At 34.7% G+C, this 18724-nt stretch overlaps 4 protein-coding genes across 5 annotated transcripts in view; 2 read left to right on the forward strand and 2 right to left on the reverse strand.

Moving 5' to 3' along the window:
* Positions 1-750: 750 nt before the first annotated feature.
* Positions 751-7948, reverse strand: clptm1l (CLPTM1 like). 2 transcript variants are annotated; one of them, XM_079381268.1, is made up of 17 exons: positions 7528-7948; positions 6721-6815; positions 6173-6362; positions 5952-6100; positions 5718-5796; positions 5516-5633; positions 4305-4399; positions 4098-4182; positions 3194-3297; positions 3000-3065; positions 2861-2911; positions 2700-2782; positions 2589-2623; positions 2445-2500; positions 2318-2362; positions 1353-1468; positions 751-1269 (listed from the first exon to the last, which is right to left on the reverse strand). In XM_079381268.1, exons 1-17 carry the CDS (start codon positions 7690-7692, stop codon positions 1185-1187), a joined length of 1617 nt encoding a protein of 538 aa, XP_079237394.1. In that variant the 5' UTR covers positions 7693-7948; the 3' UTR covers positions 751-1184. The 2 variants fall into 2 exon arrangements, with proteins under 2 accessions (XP_079237394.1, XP_079237393.1); XM_079381267.1 differs by having other exon boundaries at positions 5952-6362; positions 7528-7941.
* A 312-nt stretch (positions 7949-8260) lies between these two features.
* On the forward strand, positions 8261-9638 carry LOC306847358 (small nuclear ribonucleoprotein Sm D1-like). The gene is made up of 4 exons (XM_079381269.1): positions 8261-8388; positions 8916-8992; positions 9084-9275; positions 9346-9638. The coding sequence occupies exons 1-4, from the start codon at positions 8375-8377 to the stop codon at positions 9420-9422; spliced, it is 360 nt and encodes a 119-aa protein (XP_079237395.1). The 5' UTR covers positions 8261-8374; the 3' UTR covers positions 9423-9638.
* A 686-nt stretch (positions 9639-10324) lies between these two features.
* Positions 10325-14167, forward strand: ggcta (gamma-glutamylcyclotransferase a). Its single transcript, XM_079381540.1, has 4 exons — positions 10325-10595; positions 11125-11270; positions 12870-13002; positions 13266-14167. The coding sequence occupies exons 1-4, from the start codon at positions 10440-10442 to the stop codon at positions 13389-13391; spliced, it is 561 nt and encodes a 186-aa protein (XP_079237666.1). The 5' UTR covers positions 10325-10439; the 3' UTR covers positions 13392-14167.
* Positions 11480-18724, reverse strand: part of LOC306847542 (NLR family CARD domain-containing protein 3-like) — a 42615-nt gene continuing 35370 nt past the window's right edge. The window contains exons 8-11 of the mRNA XM_079381531.1: positions 18408-18581; positions 17346-17519; positions 14201-14374; positions 11480-13701 (exon numbers count right to left, since the gene is read on the reverse strand). Coding sequence (XP_079237657.1) covers positions 13695-13701; positions 14201-14374; positions 17346-17519; positions 18408-18581 — 529 coding nt within the window. The 3' untranslated portion in view covers positions 11480-13694. The remainder of the gene's footprint in view (positions 13702-14200; positions 14375-17345; positions 17520-18407; positions 18582-18724) is intronic.

Below are 18724 nucleotides of genomic sequence, written 5' to 3' on the forward strand. Positions count from 1 at the left end.
AAATATTAAAATCAAAATTTGTTTTAAAAAGTATATAAAAACAACAGAAAAATAAAACATTAATGAATACAAGAATAGTTCGTTTATTAATCAGTTGCAGCGATTTCATCAGATGTTAATACTATGGTACTATAAAATTACCATATTCTAATCTATAGCATGATGTTTAGCAGGTTTTTCAAAGTATATTATTTTAAAAAAACATGGTAATAGCACACTATTTTTTTTTTTGCTTTATGCACGTGTTTATATTTATAAATACATTATATATTTTCATATAAAATAAGTTTGAGTCTGACAACTAATGTAATATATTATTTGTTAGAATTTATGTTGTTTTAATTAAATAATAATAATGTATTTAAAAAATAGGCCATAGAAATATGGAGAATTTAAAATATGATATATATAAAATTGAATATATATATATTTATTCTTTTTTTTTCAATTCAGAGCCATGTAGGTACTTTTAAAAGCACTATTAGCTGCCAAAATAAATATTGTTTCTTCATACATCATGCATTACTATTGCAAACAGCATCAGAGAGCTTAACGTCTGAGGTAGTCGCTCACCATGTAAATAAAATACATTATATTTATAAAATAAACTTATTTTTATAAACCACTGGAGGTTTAGTAGGCAAACTCTTCATTTAATACGGTCAAAAATGAATGATTAAAAAGCTACACAAAGAAATGAAGGCGGTAGAAGGCATGAACTGTAATTAAGTCTCTGTAATTAAGCAGCTGAATCACAGACACACTTTTAATGGAATGAAACGCAAAAACAAAATACATCATTCTCTCTGAACACAACCAACAGTCATGTTACTAAAATTAATCCATATTCAAAACAAATCACATAATTCATCTGAAACTCTGGTCTTTTGGCACCCTTGAGATATGGTCTTAAAACACTATTTGAGACTGAATAAAAGGTCCCATCCAAATACATTCTGTAAAATTAAACCAAGCCTTTCAAAGTTTTACTTCTTGTCCTATAATTGAAGGAGATATAGCAACTGTTTCTTCACGCATGTCTCAGTCGAGTCAACAGTGTCTGTTAAATTTCTCTGATTAGCAGAGCACAACTGAGCTCAGAGAGACAAATACAGTATTGTCCCTTGTTATTGAATCCGATGGCTGATCTTAAGATAACGCTGAGCTGTTCTGTTGTGAGGATGTCAGTCTTTATGGGATTTTCCTTTGGGCTCTTCATCGTAAGACACACCGTACTCGTTCATTCTGGTTTTATCCACTGGATAGAGCCTGAAAGCACATCAACATCTCATGTAACATCTATACGAGTTCAAACATCAGCTCTGGATCAGTGTTTGACTGCGGTTTCTCACCATCTCTGATAGAGGTATACGAGGAACACCACGTCATCTCTGAAACACGCTAACCGATGTGACGTGGGCATCGTGATGATGAATGCAAAGACGTCATCGATAAACGTATTAAAAGCCTGTTGAGAAAAATGAGTGTCAAAATTAGGCCTCTATTACTGAAATACCAACCTACAGATATGCAATGATCTTTATTTTTTGTCAATATTAGCAGTCAATAATTACTTTATTAAATCAGAAACCTAATGAAAAATAAATGTATTAAACTGAAAGATTGTGTTATTTTATTAAAAAAATATTTAAATGCACAAATTGCACAATAGGAAATATGGAGAACTATTACATTAAAAAATTGCATGTATCTGATACCCATTGCAAAGGGAAAAAATTATAAAAATAAATAATAATATATAATTTATTAAGTCTGACAACTAACATGATATATTATTAATTTGTTAGATTTTATGTTGTTGTATTTTTACAAAATAATATGGAAAACCGTTATATATATATAAAAAAAATAAAAAAAATAAAAGAAAACAGAAATCTGATACCTGTTGCATAGAAAAAGTTTTAGATAAAAATAATTAAAAGAATAGGAATAGGAGAAAAAATATTATATATAAAATATATAATTTATTGAGTCTAACAACTAAAGTGACATTACTTTATTAATTTGTTGGATTTCATGTTGGTTTAATAAAAACAATAATAATAAAAATATATTTAAAATAATGCATAATTCACAATATTAAATATGGAGATTTGTTTCATAAGTTAAAAAAGATAAAAACTGTTTATAAAACTAAATATTTTAAAATATTGTATATATTAAATTTCATAATTTCTTTTTCAATTCAGAGCCATGTCGGACTCTAAAAATGGAATTATCTGCCGAAACATATATAGTTTCTTCATATATCATGCATTAATAATGCAAACAGCATCGGAGAGCTTTATGACATCACCTTGTACATGAAGGCTTTCCAGGGCAGATGAGCGACTGATTTCAGCTGTTAACACAAAAGCATTGGTTATGAAATCACACATTATTTCAATATTTTGAATGCAATAAGTATTTTAGACTGAACGAACCTTGTAATTTACAAAGAGTTGAGGCAGCATAAAGAGGAATCCAAAGGCGTACACCCCTAAATCAGAGCAACAACGATCAATTACATTTCCATCATTAATGTTTCTAAATTAATTAGTCGTGTAAAGCTACAAAATTAAACATACCATTGACTAAACTGTTAATAATCCAGGAGTACCAGCTGTATAAACACAAATATTCATCAGTTGTGCAACTTTTTCAGCAAAAAAAAAAAAAAGTTTAATACTCTGTTTTACCTTTTGTACTTGACAAACACAAGAGCGTAACCGGCTCCGCTGATACACAGAGGATACAGCAGATACGACAGATACTTCATCGCCTGTTCAGTCAAATACATCTTTAGATTCATATCTAAACACATCCAGAAGACTGGGGTTTGGATGAAGCTTTAACTCACCAGTGTGTCATATTCCTCTGTCCGTTTCTCTGATTCATCCAGCTTCCCAAACTGAAGGATAGATCAGGAACAATTAATCACTGTTAACTCTGAGAGACAACACTGTTTAGAGAGCTAAAGAGAAACCATGAAGGTTTACCAGGAATGTGGGAGTCAAGCCCCTCCATATGATGTGTATTTTAAACGCTTTCTTCACTTTCCACACCTGAAAAACAACAAGAGCAGAAATACACAGACAAAAGCTACAGGTGGATGTTCATTATGTCCACTTGATGCAAAGCAATCTGCAGCAGAGATGACAAATAACAGCAAAACATGAGTGAAATCTCGTACCTCTATCAAAGAGCCGATCCCAGCAGGAACCAGCACCAGCAGACTGGTCTGCTCATCCAGCAGATACAGGAAGATCACAATGGTGCTGAAACATCTCCACAGCACTGAGAAACACACACACACACACACACACATCAATCATATACTTTGGATGAATCACTTGGCTCATATTATGATAAGTGATGCAACCATATCTAATTATTTTACACATTTATAAATAAAAATAAAATGTAACCATTATCAAAAAATAATGAAGCTATATTTAAAACTGTATATACTTAGAGGATAATGCACTATACTAAAACTAAATATTATATTAATATATATATCATTATTCTAAAATATTTATTTACTATAGTTTATATTTATAAATTCCAGTTTAGCCACTTTAATTTACATTTCATAAGATAAAAACACAATGTAAAATGCATTCAGTATCAATTATTTATAAATTATAGAATAAAATATCAGTGATATTTTATATTGAAATGCCATTTTAAATATATTTTTGATTAATTTTGAATTTGTATTTTTACATTTACTGTTTTTATTTAAATTTGAGTCATTTTTATTAGCTATATATAGCTTTTATTATTTTTTACTTCAGTTTTAATTATTTTAGCACTTGAGGTTATGCTAAAAAAAAAGTTTGACATGGCCACTAGCTGAAATAAAATAATTATTATTTTTATGTTATTTTAATTTAACATTTATTTTAATTTTAAATGGCAATTAATTAATTGAATCCTGATTATAATGCATTATAAAATTCTATTGCATTTTGTTCAGTTTCACTCATGTGACCATATTTCCACAAACACAAAACAGTCTTTCACTTCTGTAAAAGTACTTTGCATGTATTACAGGCATGTAAATCAGTCGTGAACTAAGCTTGTTTGCAGACCTGCTTTGCTGGACATCCCAACCATGCTCTTCTTGTGTTTCCAGAAACTGATGTCGTTTTTGAAAGCCAGAAAATCAAACAAAAGCTGGAAAAAAACAGCAATGTTTTTAGTGCAGTGAAATATAAGTCCCATCAGCATCTGCAGTATGAACAGCGTTTAAAATGCATACACAATATGATGAATCTCTGTCTAAAACACACACTTACATGGAAGGCGGCCACAAAAAAGGTGAGAGCGAGGAAATATAGATTGGTGTCCACAAATATCCCCTTGATTTCATCAGCATCCTTTTCAGTGAAGCCTAGAGTGCAAAGAAAACAATGCTGTGACTTATATTTTCTGTTTAGCAGCCAAAACAGTGAACTGAATCAACTACACTACTTGACAGAAATACAATGTTCTTCATAATAATAACAATTACATTTAATCTAATAATTAATTAATCTATTGCAGTTGCCAATACTTTTTATACTTCACGGCTTATTGTTTTAATTATATCCAAAAAAACCAAAAATAAATCAAAAACATAAAAAGCATGCACATCAAAAAATGTCTAAACACAGATTACAATTTAATACTTATTATATTAATATTATATCAGTTTAGAGATGAAAAATATTATATATTACATCAATTTAGAGATGAAAAATATTATATATATATATATATATATATATATATATAAATTATTTTATATAAACCATTAACTGAATGAACTATATTACTTAATGGATATAAAATGTATCTAAATGAATAATAAGTCTTAATACAGTACATTTACTTATATAAATAATCCATTTAAGGCAATGCAATTAATCAGCTAATTTCTTTTATAAAGTAAAGTAAAAAAGTCGTGACGTATTGTCAAGTATGGTGACCCATACTCGAAATTGGTGCTCTGCGTTTAACCCATCCAAGTGCACACACACAGCAGTGAGTAGTGAACAAATGCGCACACACACACACACACACAGTGAACATACACCCGGAGCAGTGGGCAGCCATGCTGCGGCGCCCGGGGAGCAATTGGGGGTTTGGTGTCTTGCTCAAGGGCACCTCAGTCGTGGTATTAAGGGTGGAGAGAGCGCTGGACATTCACTCCCCCCACCTACAATCCCTGCCGGCCCGAGACTCGAACCCGCAACCTTTCGATTACGAGTCCAATTCTCTAACCATTAGGCCACGACTTCCCCACGACTTTTAATATTATGGTTGTAAATATCCTTTTTTTTTCAAATAAATATTGTACAAAATAGGTGTTCATTCAAATTAAGTTTTTGCCAGTAATAGTAACATACAGTTATAATAACCCTATAATAAATAAATAAATAAAATCACTGTGGTCCTTAATGTCACATCAAAGCCATTCAAACTTGACAAATTCACTTGAATTACCCAAGAATCAGCAGATTCTTACCAAACTGCTGCAGTGAATAAACGGCGTCCTGCATATGGATCCAGAAGCGCAGTTTCCCCAGAGCGATGGAGTCGTATGAGATGGTCAGAGGCAGTTCAGTGCTGCTGCTGTTGATTTCCTGCAGGACACGAAACACATTATCACTCTGTGAGCACACTCACTACAGCAGCTGCAAGATTAAAACACGGGAACACAGCAGCACCATTAAATCCTTCACTCTGTTGCTCAGCTCATCTACAAACAGCAGCGGCAGGTAAATCATCTTCTTCCCGCTCTGATATCTGCAGGACAGGAATGTAAAGAAGAATTAGAGAGACAGATAGGAAGATGAAAAACATGCTTTTAAATGTGGTAAGACACAGCAATTATCTCATAGATTTATTGCTCTATCCCTTAATGGACTAAAGGTCACTGAAGAGGTCAGGTGTAGACTCACACTCTCATGTAGCGGTGCACATCTCCAGGAAGAGCCTCTCGATCAAACAGGAAGTTCTCAGACACCACGTTCACAGTCAGACGGGAACGCCAGTGAGAAACGGGCCGGTCCAGCTCCGAGTCACTGCTTTGCTTTTGCTGATCCGGTTTCTGAGTACAAATCAGATTCATTAACAGGAGCAAGAAAACTTGTTCAGATGCAGGACGTGGGTGTGGCCTCACCTGCGGCTCGTCCTGCCCCGTGATCAGGCTGATCTCTGGAGGTTTGGGCAGCATGTATGTAGTCAGTTGCGTGACTAAATGCACCTGATGTGGATCCTGCCATGGCGAGACTCCTGCCTGATGCAGGAACACCATGGCGTACAGCGTGCCATTCTTGCGGGTCTTCTTCGGCAAAGACACATTGACTAACCTTGAAAAGACAGAACAGCACAGCTGTGAGAGAGCAGATCTGGATCTATAATTGACACAAATGAAGCCCTACAGGATGGAAATACAGAGAAACTGTGATAGAATGTGTTAGTTATCAACTAAATGGGTGGTGATGGCGCAGTGGATAAGACACATGCCTTTGGTGTGAGAGACCCGGGTTCGAATCCACTGTGAGACACCAATGTGTCCCTGAGCAAGACACTTAACCCCTAGTTGCTCCAGAGGCGTGCGACCTCTGACATATATAGCAATTGTAAGTCGCTTTGGATAAAAGCGTCAGCTAAATGAATAAATGTAAATAAATGTAAAAATGTAAATGTAAATGACATTGCTTTTACCTTTCAAACCTGGTGTTGACATCAAACTCTTCCTCTCTGTGGATCAGACTGTGTCCACCGTCAGCATTGGGTCTTAATGCAGTGTAGACGCTTAGCTAAAGAACACACATACATAATATCACTCTTATTGCATTTATTATTATATATATTCTTAAATTGTGAAAATGGTGTAAAAAAATCTAAAAATATATATAATTCAAAAGAATTCAAATAAATTAATTAAAAATACATTACAAATGAGATTAAAATAAATAAAAGGATAAAACAAATACAAATAAGATTTAAATAAACAAATAAATATAATAAAATTAGGAATAAATTAGATTAAAATATATATCAATAAATAAATAAATATAATTTAACTAAATTATCAAGCAATATATATAAATATTCGATTACAATATTTAAATAATAGACAAAATTAGATTAAAATAAATATAGCTTAATTTGATTACAAATAAAACAATGGTTAAAAACATTCAGAATAATGAATAAGTAAATAAATATCCAGTACAGTGCCATAATGAGTGGGAAAAATAATGCAATACTTTTTTCACAGTCTAAACTGGTTCTTTACACAAGAAACTACACAGATGCCTTGCAAATAGTACAATTAGGGCCCCTTGCACAAGGATGGTCATATTTGGAGATTGAAAAGATTAAACATCCCCGTGCTAATGAACCAAAATGTAATGTTATTTATTCATTAATAGCCATATGCACCAATATGTGGCTCTATAAAGACCTGCACAGTCCAGGTTTGACATGCACTGTGTGATATAAGTATTAAATGCACATGGCACTCACCTGCAGTCGAGGGCTCGCGGCCAGGTAAGGAGAGATACAGCTGTCACTCTGGGGTTTCTCGCAGGGTTTTGTGTAAACGATCCCGAACATCACCCAGCATGTGTGCAGCACATAGAGGAGGAAGGCCCCCACGATCAGACTCGTCAGAGAGGTCTTAGGAAACATCTTACTGCATCGATCACAGCACACACACGAGCAACATGCTGCTCAGCTGTCAATCAAATCAGTCTAAACCCGCGCATCAACATCGTTCAAAACATCTCCAGACTGATATCTCCTCCGCTTTCACTGCAGCATCCCGTATAAAGTCACCGATGAGTCCTCATGATGAAGCGCGTGTTTAATTTCTATAATTTAACGCTCGAGTCACTTTAGACGTGATGATGTTTCAATGAGCGCTTACTTCCGGGTTTCACTTCCTGTTTCAGAGGTTGCCAGATTTGGAGACTTCAACGTTTTGAATATCGAATAGTGTTGCTGTTTTAGAACTGTAAGCTCTTTAAAATATTTAAAAAACATTTATTGTGACACGTCTTTGGACTTCTATGATCCAGTCGTGGATATAAAGACTTTTAAAGGTATTATCATAATCAAAATATTATATATTTTTATTTACGCGAATGTTTATTTAATATTAAAAAACGCTAATTAAATAATTATAAATATATTCCACTAATGTGTGAAAATATTGTGGTGATTTTTGTGTGTAGTCACTGATTCTACTTCCGTTTCGGACAGGAAGTGATTCCCGTCATAGCTCAAGTAGCATCCGACGCTTCTCTGTCGTTTTGCGCTACAATTTTTTCTCATTTCGGTGGAGGATTTACCCTTAAAATCCACCGCCAGCATGAAACTCGTCAGGTAATAAACATCTATGTGTATTATATTATTAATATGCACTAATTACACATAGTGAGATGTGATGTAATCTGACGGATGGAGTTAGATTTGTATGTAGCTGTTAGCTTAGCTTCAGCAGGCGGGAATGAATGAATGAATCAGAATGTGTTTGTTTGGGGGGTTTCTTTCATTATTTCCTTGTTTTTAATGCACTTGTTTTTTTTAACATGTGTACATAGTCTTAGGTTTATGCAATTAAGTTCTGCATTTGACACAGTTTGTAGCTGCGGGCCTTAAATCTAACAAACGCAGCAACAGAAACAATGCTAATAACTTTCTGTTTGCTTGCTACTACAATAAAATCTGCAAAACATGTAGAGATTTATATATTAATGCTAGTGAAATCTCATAATTAAGACATAATTTCCCATTTTTATTTAGGTTATCCAATATAAATAAAGCCTATGTGTTTAGTTCCTTGTATGTGATGTTTGTGCTGCTGTAAAGATGTTTGTGATGAGTTGTTGTTTTTGATTGTGATCCTGCAGGTTTTTGATGAAATTGAGCCATGAAACAGTCACTATTGAGCTGAAGAATGGCACACAGGTCCACGGGACGGTTACAGGTAATTATGATTCAAATTAAAAATGTTTCCACTGGTGTCTGTAATTCTTGAATTGACAAATGTCTGTTTTCTCATTGAATCCTGTGAACAGGTGTGGATGTCAGTATGAACACTCACCTCAAAGCTGTGAAGATGACCCTTAAAAACAGAGAGCCCACTCAGCTGGAGTCTCTCAGTATCCGTGGCAACAACATCCGCTACTTCATCCTGCCCGACAGTCTTCCTCTGGACACGCTGCTGGTCGACATCGAGCCCAAAGTCAAGTCAAAGAAGAGAGAGGCTGGTGAGTGTTGGACAAAGTCACCTAAACGTGACATTCAGCCATTGATACTGATGTATAATTTGTCTTGCAGTGGCAGGCCGTGGTCGAGGAAGAGGACGGGGTCGTGGCAGAGGAAGAGGTCGTGGCCGCGGCGGGCCGAGGAGATGAACGTCTCCAGCCACTGTACTTTAGTGTGCTTTGTACAGCATTTTTTGTTTTTCATTCCGAAAATATTTTGATGCTCATTTGTTTGAATTTTGTACATTAAATTCATTTCTTTTGAAAACTGTTTTGAGTCTTTTGTTTAGCTGCTGAACTGATCATAAGGCAGAGACATTTCTGCAAGTTTTCTACATTTGTCATTAAACTGCTTCATTTAACTTGTGATGTTTGCTGAAAGATGTTTCTTTTTATTTAAGCGATAATGGCCTGTGTCTGATAATATTACTGTTTATTTATATATATATATATTAAGTGAATTTAGACCACAGTACTAGTTTATCTGTTCCGTTTATTCACTGCAGACGGTACTGAAAACCTCTGTTTGTTAGATCGCTGTTCATTGGAAACATGGAAATACAATGGGAATTTTACATTTCTGTTCCTATTACAAGCATTTCTGGTTATGCACAAAAAATTGGTCTTTTTTTTATTTATTATGATGCTGGAAAAATCCTGATACAGTAAAGTTTTTTTCAAATTATGTTAAAAATATTTGTATTTTCCATAAGTTATGATCGAGCATAGTTAATTTTCCTTTGGTTTGACAACAAAAAAAGTATTGTATAATTTGTACACCTGTTTTAGCGTGAAAGACCGCTTAGGGCTTTTATTTTGAAAATTGTGATCAATCTGCACGGGTCAGTTGTCTTTAGCGAATCGGTTCATGTGAACGAGCTTATTAAAACAGCGATTCGTGTTTTTTTTTTTTTGCGTTTCATAGTTATTTAAAATACTATATGTAGCTGACATCATAATCAACATCAATTAAAGTAATCAATTTTTTTTTTTTAATTAAAATCATAAATCCTTGTGAAAGTTACTCCGGATATGAATCATTCTAAAGAGTCGACTCACCAGAACGATTTCTTAGCGAATCGGACACTTTTAGCCAAACAGACCGCAGGCAACAAACGAGCTATCAAAGATTATAAAAACCCTCAGGATTAGTTCTTTATAACGCATATGCATATATTCTCTTCACGTTGCTTAGGGCACATCGTTAGTAAAATGTCATCCAGCGGGTTTTTCATGTACTTTGCTTTTGGCAGTAATTTACTGAAAGAGAGACTTCAGCTAAAAAACCCATCAGCTGTGTTTCACTGCGTCGGCAGGATACAGGTAAACAAACACATATTAAGCACTTAATGAATGCAGATACTTACATAGAATTACAAAACAATAGACATTGAAAGTATTGTCTACATTAAATTTATAATGGTTGGAATTAACCATAGCTGTAATCTCACATATCTACTCTATAAAACAACAGAAAGGATTTGTAAGGAAATTGCAACATTTTGAAACAATGTTACTTTGGTGGTTTTCAAGATGCAACTGATCCAATATTACTTGGAAAAAATAGTTTATTACTACATTTTATTCATTGTATGGTTAGATATATTATTTACTAATTTGTTTACTTATTTGAATTAAAAACATTTTTTTTAATATATATTTATTTTAAAATTATAAAATATATTAACTGTAATTTTGAAAAAAATAATTAAAAAAATTAAATATAAAAAAAAGCATCAAACAAGAGGTTATTCATTGTATTATTATTTGTTATTCATACTATAGTACTCTATAAAGTATCATTGTATATATCAAAGCATCACTGTATTGTAAAGGATGTACTGTATCTCAGGACTACAGGCTGAATTTCGGTCTTTCGGGCGACTGCACTGATTGTGCTTGGCACGGTGGAGTGGCCACAATACAGGAGAGTGAAGGAGATGAGGTCTGGGGAGTCGTGTGGAGGATAGACAGCCAAAACCTACCCAGTTTAGACAGGTGAGATCACCTGGGATTGTGATCTCTCCCAAAATCACACTTTCATCTTGTATTCATTGTAGCAACGTGGCGTCGTGCAACAGAAACTGTAACACTAGAGAGACGACTACGCATGCCACCCTAGGACTTGCACCCAGGGAAATACTACACACCCTCAGGTGCTACTCAAGGAAACACGGGTTCGATTCTACTAAATGAGCAAGAGACTTACCAAAATAGCATTTATTTTGCACAAAAATCATTAATTCTAAAACATTCTAAAGAATGGGTCTCGTCAACAGTTTACCAATTAAATACCCACAGTTACAAAAAGACCATAATAAATCTAGCTTTAACAGAAAGGACAAACCACACAGCAAATCAGTGGAAAAAGATTATTAAAGCAAGTGACAAACCAAAAAGAGAAGAAACTATATTAAAAAAACACCAAATACACTCTCCCCTTCTGTTAAGCTTCAGTATCACAGCTCGTCAGGCATTCACATGTGGATTTACACACTAACCAAGGCACTTGCAACATGAGAAAAAGAAAATAAAAGAATACATAAGCAAATCTAAACAAAATCACAATATTTAAAAATCAATCAAGCAGTTTCAATAAACCAAAATCCAACCATGTAATAGACTTGCACAATAGATGTCCATGGTTTCATCACATCTCATACAGATCGACTGAACAATAGCGGTTCAGCACAGTGACGGCCACACAGTCAGCTGCATGCACAGGACAATGAAACAGTAGGATCTAACAGTATACGAAAACAGCCGTATATGAAACCAGTATAAGAAACCGCCGTAAGTACAGGGTTATGAAACAACAGCTAGCGCTCTCAGGCCGCATCCCCCCCCCCCCCCCTTTCAACAGATAAGTTTCTTTCCTCATGCTTAGACAACAGTAAGCTTTACTCTACCTGCGCTCGTCACTTCATACACACAACACACATCCCTAATAACAAACACATATTTAGAATGTAAAACTGCGACTGTAAGGAACAGCAAGTCAGGTGAATTACCAGGGGAACGCGACAGGACATATAAACCCCTGGACCTTTACGGTCCACAAAACAGGAACGCAGAGCAGAATGACCATGCCACACTTAGACTTCTTATATAAAGCCACCTCCACTAGAACGCACCTCAATAATTGAGCCGTCAGGTGTGATCAATGTCCAACGCCAGTGGACATGTCTTCCCATTTGAAATATACGTAAACATTAAAATGGAATGAATCAACAAACCATAATAAAACTCATCATGTCACATCATGATCAGTATTGTATGGGATATTGCACTCTTTCTTTTCACACAGTAAAGCATGTATCTAATATTGGTATTTCATGTCCATTTATTTATTTTGTAAGTATGCTGGTTTACTGCACATTATCCTGTTACATGTACATAACAGAAAAATACCTATTTACTACTTTTGTCACCGCTAAAATAGTATATGTGTTCAAAAAAACTATGACAGACTTCATCATCAGCTTTGTCAGATTAAAGCTTATCAGTACAAAAAAAAAGGAATATAGGCAAATAGTCAGCCAATATATTGCATATATTGTATTTAGTCATGTTTTCTGCATCTTGCATGTGATTCAGACAGGAACAGGTTCATGAAGGTGTGTACAGCCCATTAGAGGTCAAAGTGGAAACAAAGGAAGGGCCACTTCTCTGCCGGACGTATAAAATGAACAATCTCAAACCCTGTGCCCCTTCACCACAGTATAAAAAGGTACACTGTCCATTATTAAACCTAACTGACCAAACCAAAGCAAAGCATAAAATGTATTTACTGATCACAAAGTGGACAGGTTCACCCCTCTCATCAAATATTAACATGTGTTTTAAAGTTTAACTTTCAGATATTTTAATATAGTTGTATTTTTAACTATGTACAAGATTATCATAAGACCTGTCTGATGGTCTAGTTGCATGACTATCATTGAAGAGTCTCTTCTTCATTTGAATGTTTATCTCGTCTCATTCTTCATCTAGGTTGTGTGTTTAGGGGCTCAACAGAACAGCTTGCCTCAAAACTACATACAGAAGCTTCTGGCACTGGAGACAAACGACTACAGCGGCACCTCCATATTGGATCAGATTACAGACATCCAGAAATGACCTGAAGGAAATTACCTATTTTTTTCAAGCTTATGTCACACAAACATAAATAAAGTCCCAGACGTTAACCCAAGAAGATACACTGATCGTCACAATCAGCTTGTAAAGTTATGTAACATGGGGCACCAGTACAAATCTCAGTTCTGAAGAAAAAACTAAAGGTTTCTTTGTTTGATTTTGGATCGAGGATTAGATCATTCTGGAAAGTTTGACAAACACATCCGTGTGTGATGATCACTGTGGGTTTGTGTCTGCTGATTCTGTTGAATGTGATGTCTCATCCAGAGAAGGTCAGATTAACATCTAAAACCTGTAAATAAAACACAGACAGTCAAATGTGTGACATGACTGCATTACCCACTTTAGAACAACTAAAACAAACTTTGCTCTATTAAGATTATAATATAATCCTGTGATAAATGGTGTCAAAAAGCATAATTTAATCATCCAGTTTACCTTTTGTCAACCTTTGACTCTTAAAAAATGTGTGATACATATTGTAATGGACAGATGTAGGAAAATAATTATGTTCTTGCTTTAAAATAATAGTAATAAAAACATTAAGATGGTATTTCTTTGTGAATTTAACAATTCATGTCCCAGAGGGTCTCTATTTAACACAAATGTTGATACACTGAAGACCAGAAAATATCACAAACATTCAAAATGTCATTCATATACTCAAACATTAATTTAATTACTATAAACAGAATAAAACTATTGTTTATAGTATGAGGAACCATTTAACTATGAAAGAACAATTAAATTTCAATTGCAATATATGGACATTCTTAGTCGTCATTACTCACAGAAACATCTGCAGTCCATAATGTGGATCATTTTTCATATCAGAGAGCAGCTTCACAGATGAATCTCTTAGTTTATTTCCAGTCAGATTCAGTTCTCTCAGGTGTGAGGGGTTTGATCTCAGAGCTGAAGCCAGAGCAGCACAACCTTCATCTGTGACTCCACAGTCACTCAACCTGTAGAGAACAATGACATTCTGCAGTCTCTCAGTTCAGGATCTACAGCTCAGATAAACAGGAACTTCACATTCAGAAAGAGAGACTTAATCCACGACACAATTAACAGGTCTCATGGTAGGAATGCATGTATCTTCACAGAAACTGATATATGATGTTATGTTACAGAAGAGTTCATCCAGATCGGTGACTGCAGCTTCAATAGCACTCCAATCAAAGCAGGCTTGTATATCCCACTCTGCTTCATTAGTCCATATTTACAGTCCTTATTATGGGTTTAGCTGATTTCAGTTTCTGCCTGTAGGTCGGTGGAAGGTGAACTAGACAGTGATCAGAGAACCCCAATGCTGCACTCGGGACAGCGTGATGTGTGTGTATTATTGTATCTCAGAGTTTTGGCAGTTCACCATAGAGATTTACTTAATTAAAAATAATTATTACAAGAGAGTGAGTACCATTCCATCATTTCAGTTATCTGTTCAGCCAGCTGTTGCAGCACTGAGCTTACATGCGCATTGAAAATAACGAGCCTCACAGGTGTTTGCCGGTTAAGGTTAAGTGTAGGGAGGGCTTTATTGTCCCAAAGTGGCATCCATTCAATAATTTTAATAAAAAATATAATTTACTCTCGATATGTCATACTGTTTTATGATGTACGACAATCATGAGGTGCAGATATCTGGCACTGTTTGCACTAAGTAATCGCATCTAACTACTATTATTGCAAGGAAAATACTCCTATTTTTAGTGTAAATAGAATTTATCGCTATTTGCATTGTGTAAATGCCATATCACTAAAAATACTGCTATTTTCACTTAGTGTAATAGAATCCATTACTTTTTTTCTTTGTGTAAATAGCGTCTATCGCTAAGAAAATATGCAATTTTCACTTAATGTAACATCTATGTATAATGTAGACATCTATCGATATTTGCACTTTTAGTGCAAATAGTCACTGCTATGAGGAAAACTCCCAAAATGAGTAGAAAGTGTTTACAGGTTATGACAACCAGAGAGCACATCTACTTCAGAGTTCAACATTCAACAAAACATCGGAATAATCAAAAAACAGAAAAATGTTGTCTGGTGTATGTTGCCTTATGTTCAATAGTTTGTCTCTGGTAAAACTGATAGGAAATGAATGACTAAACACAGAACAAACAAACAAACAAAAACAGCAAAAGAAGAGCTGAAGAGAAAACTGAAGTTTGCAATGCCCTCTTGATCATTGAAATGTATGCTGTAATGTACATTTTATGTTTTAAATTATTATTATTTTTTTTACAATTTAACAATTATATTATTTTTGTAATGGTTTTGCTTTTTTTATTTAAAATAGTATGTCTGTGATTGTATTAATTTGAAACATTATAAAAACAGTAATATGTTTAATTTAAATCTACTGGTGAAATTAGGCATTATAAGGACTAGCAAATATTTGCCCCAATACATTATTGCACATACATTATATTCAGTATTATATACAGTAGTTTAATATAATTAAATCTCAATAAACATTCATTGCTTCTTGTGTGATTGACACAAAAATATAAACAAGGTGTTAGATTATTCATGCAAGTCTGTCTCTTTTGCACCGTTTGGAAGTAGGGGTGGGCGATATGGAAAAAATAATTCACAATTTTATGTCATGTTGGTTTTACAAGTTGTCTGAGCATTACAGCCAAACTAGAAAGACAAAGCCTTTCAAGGTAACAAAAAACAAAAAAGACATGGCAGATATTTAGGCCAAAGTTGGCGAAGATAAAAATCTTTGTCATTATTTTCTTATTAAAAAATAAGAACAAAGATACACATTACAAATACACATAATATATAAATAAAATAAACAGTGCTTTATTTTCAGGTACAATAGGTGTATTTAGCAGGAGCATTCAATGAAATTGAATGAACAAATATAAAAATAAAACACTACATAAACTGATTCCTAAAGCAACTGTATTAAAGTTTTTCAGTCAAGAATAGTGAGTGATTTTTCTCTTTGTGTTTTGTTGTTTTGTTAACGTTAAATGAATAGTTCCCCCCAAAACTAAATAGTCATCTGTCTGTCAATTCTGTCATAATGTTTTATTTTTATACCATAAGATTTTTCTTTCCTACTATCAAAGTCAATGTGGACCAGCAACTGTTTGGTTACCCTCATTCTTCAAAATATCTTATTTTGGGTTCAGCACAAGAAATTAATAGAGGTTTGGGACAACATGTGAGTGAGTAAATAATGACAGAAATGAAATTTTAGGGTGAACTATCCCTTTAATGACAGTCGACAGCATGTTTAGTGTCCTGTCCCTTTAAGAGCTGCACACATCTAATATACAGGCAGCATCCGTTTCTCTCTCAACTATTTACTTTCATTTTAGAGATAACCAACTGAGTCTGTATGTAAACCTTGTGTGATTTGACAGTATTAGCGCAAAAGATAAGTTAGTTGAGTAATCAGGCGCTGTTAGACAGGCTTTTTAGTGTGTGTGCTTCAGGTGTATCCGCTCAGAAAAAGCGCACGTCAGACCAGCGCGCGAATTAAACATTTAACCAGCAAGACTTTTTCGATCACGAATAAGTAACTCTATCGCTGTATGTCGTGTTGTACAGTATATAGAGACGGAGGCCAGAACTGTATTTGACAATGTGTGCTGTAGCACGATACTACGATATTTCTTCAAAAGCAGATCGTGGAGACATTTTTATCGTCCACGATCAAAAATCGTCATATCGCACACCTCTATTTGGAAGTGATTAGAAATACAATAAAACGCCCTATGGAGCAGGCTTGGTTCTACATAGTGCTTGAAGGAGTTCATTTCAGTGTCACAAAACATGTTAGGACCTTTTTTTATTTTTTTATGTACTCCAAAATCCTAAAACCTTCTGTATGAAAACAGTTAAAATAGTCAAAAACTTTGAATCAAATGAAGGTTAAAACAACATCATCTTCAATATATAAAATCTTACCACAGTGTCTCCAGTTTACAGTGAGGATCCTTCAGTGCATCAGAGAGCAGATTCAGTCCTGAGTCTCCTAGTTTATTTCCAGACAGATTCAGTTGTCTCAGGTGTGAGGGGTTTGATCTCAGAGCTGAAGCAAGAGCAGCACAACCTTCCTCTCTGACACCACATTCACTCAACCTGTATAGAGAATGAGCAATGAGACTCTTTAGTCTCCCAGTTCATGATCTACTGCTCAGATAAGCAGAAACTTCACAATTAGAAAGAGACACTTAAAGGGATAGTTCACCAAAAAATGAAAAATTCTGTCATTAATTACTCACCCTCGTGTCGTTCCAAACCCGTAAGACCTTTATTCATCTTCGGAACACAAATTAAGATATTTTTGATGAAATCCGAGAGCTCTCTGACCCTCCATAGACAGCAAGGGTACTACCACGATCAAGGCACAGAAACGTAAGGACATCATTAAAATAGTCCATGTGACATCAGTGGTTCAACTGACACGTGTGTGATACTGCTGATGTAGAACATGTTGTGATAATTTATATACTGGCACCTATGGCGCGGAGGAGAAGATTTGTTGAATAAAGTCATTATTTTGGTTTTCTTTTGCGCACAAAAAGTATTCTCGTAGTTTTGGAAAATTATGGTTGAACCACAGATGTCATATGGACTATTTTGTCGATGTCCTTTCTACGTTTCTGTGCCTTCACCGTGGTAGGACTTACGGGTTTGGAACGACATGAGGGTGAGTAATTAATGACAGAATTTTCACTTTTGGGTGAAATATCCCTTTAATCTACGACACGATTAACAAGTCCAGCCTAAGGCTCAGACCCACTTCTACATAGGTATTTGAGAGTAAATTTAAATTTTACCATATCATAACCTTTAAAGTAAAATTATATCAGACTCGGACACCTTTTAAAGAACCTAATGAAGATTAAAAAACATCTTCAGTTACCTGACAGGACACATTTACGTCTCTATTTTGTTTTTGTTTTAATTTTGTTTTATTGTATCAATCATTAATCCAAGTATTTTGACATTTTTATACAATCGTACCTTAGTTTCTCCAGCTTACAGTGAGGATCCTTCAGTCCATCAGAGAGCAGATTCACTCCTGTGTCTTGTAGTTTATTTCTGGCAAGATTCAGTTGTCTCAGGTGTGAGGGATTTGATCTCAGAGCTGAAGCCAGAGCAGCACAACCTTCATCTGTGACACCACAATGATTCAACCTGTAGAGAACAATAACACTCTTCAGTCTCTCAGTTCAGGATCTACAGCTCAGAACTTCACAATCAGAAAGAAAGACTTAGTCTTCAACACGATTAATAGGGCCAGTCTATGGTTCAGACCCACTTTTAAATGTGTATTTGAG

Source organism: Barbus barbus (assembly GCF_936440315.1).
Source record: "Barbus barbus genome assembly, chromosome: 27".
NCBI classification, from domain to species: domain Eukaryota; kingdom Metazoa; phylum Chordata; class Actinopteri; order Cypriniformes; family Cyprinidae; genus Barbus; species Barbus barbus.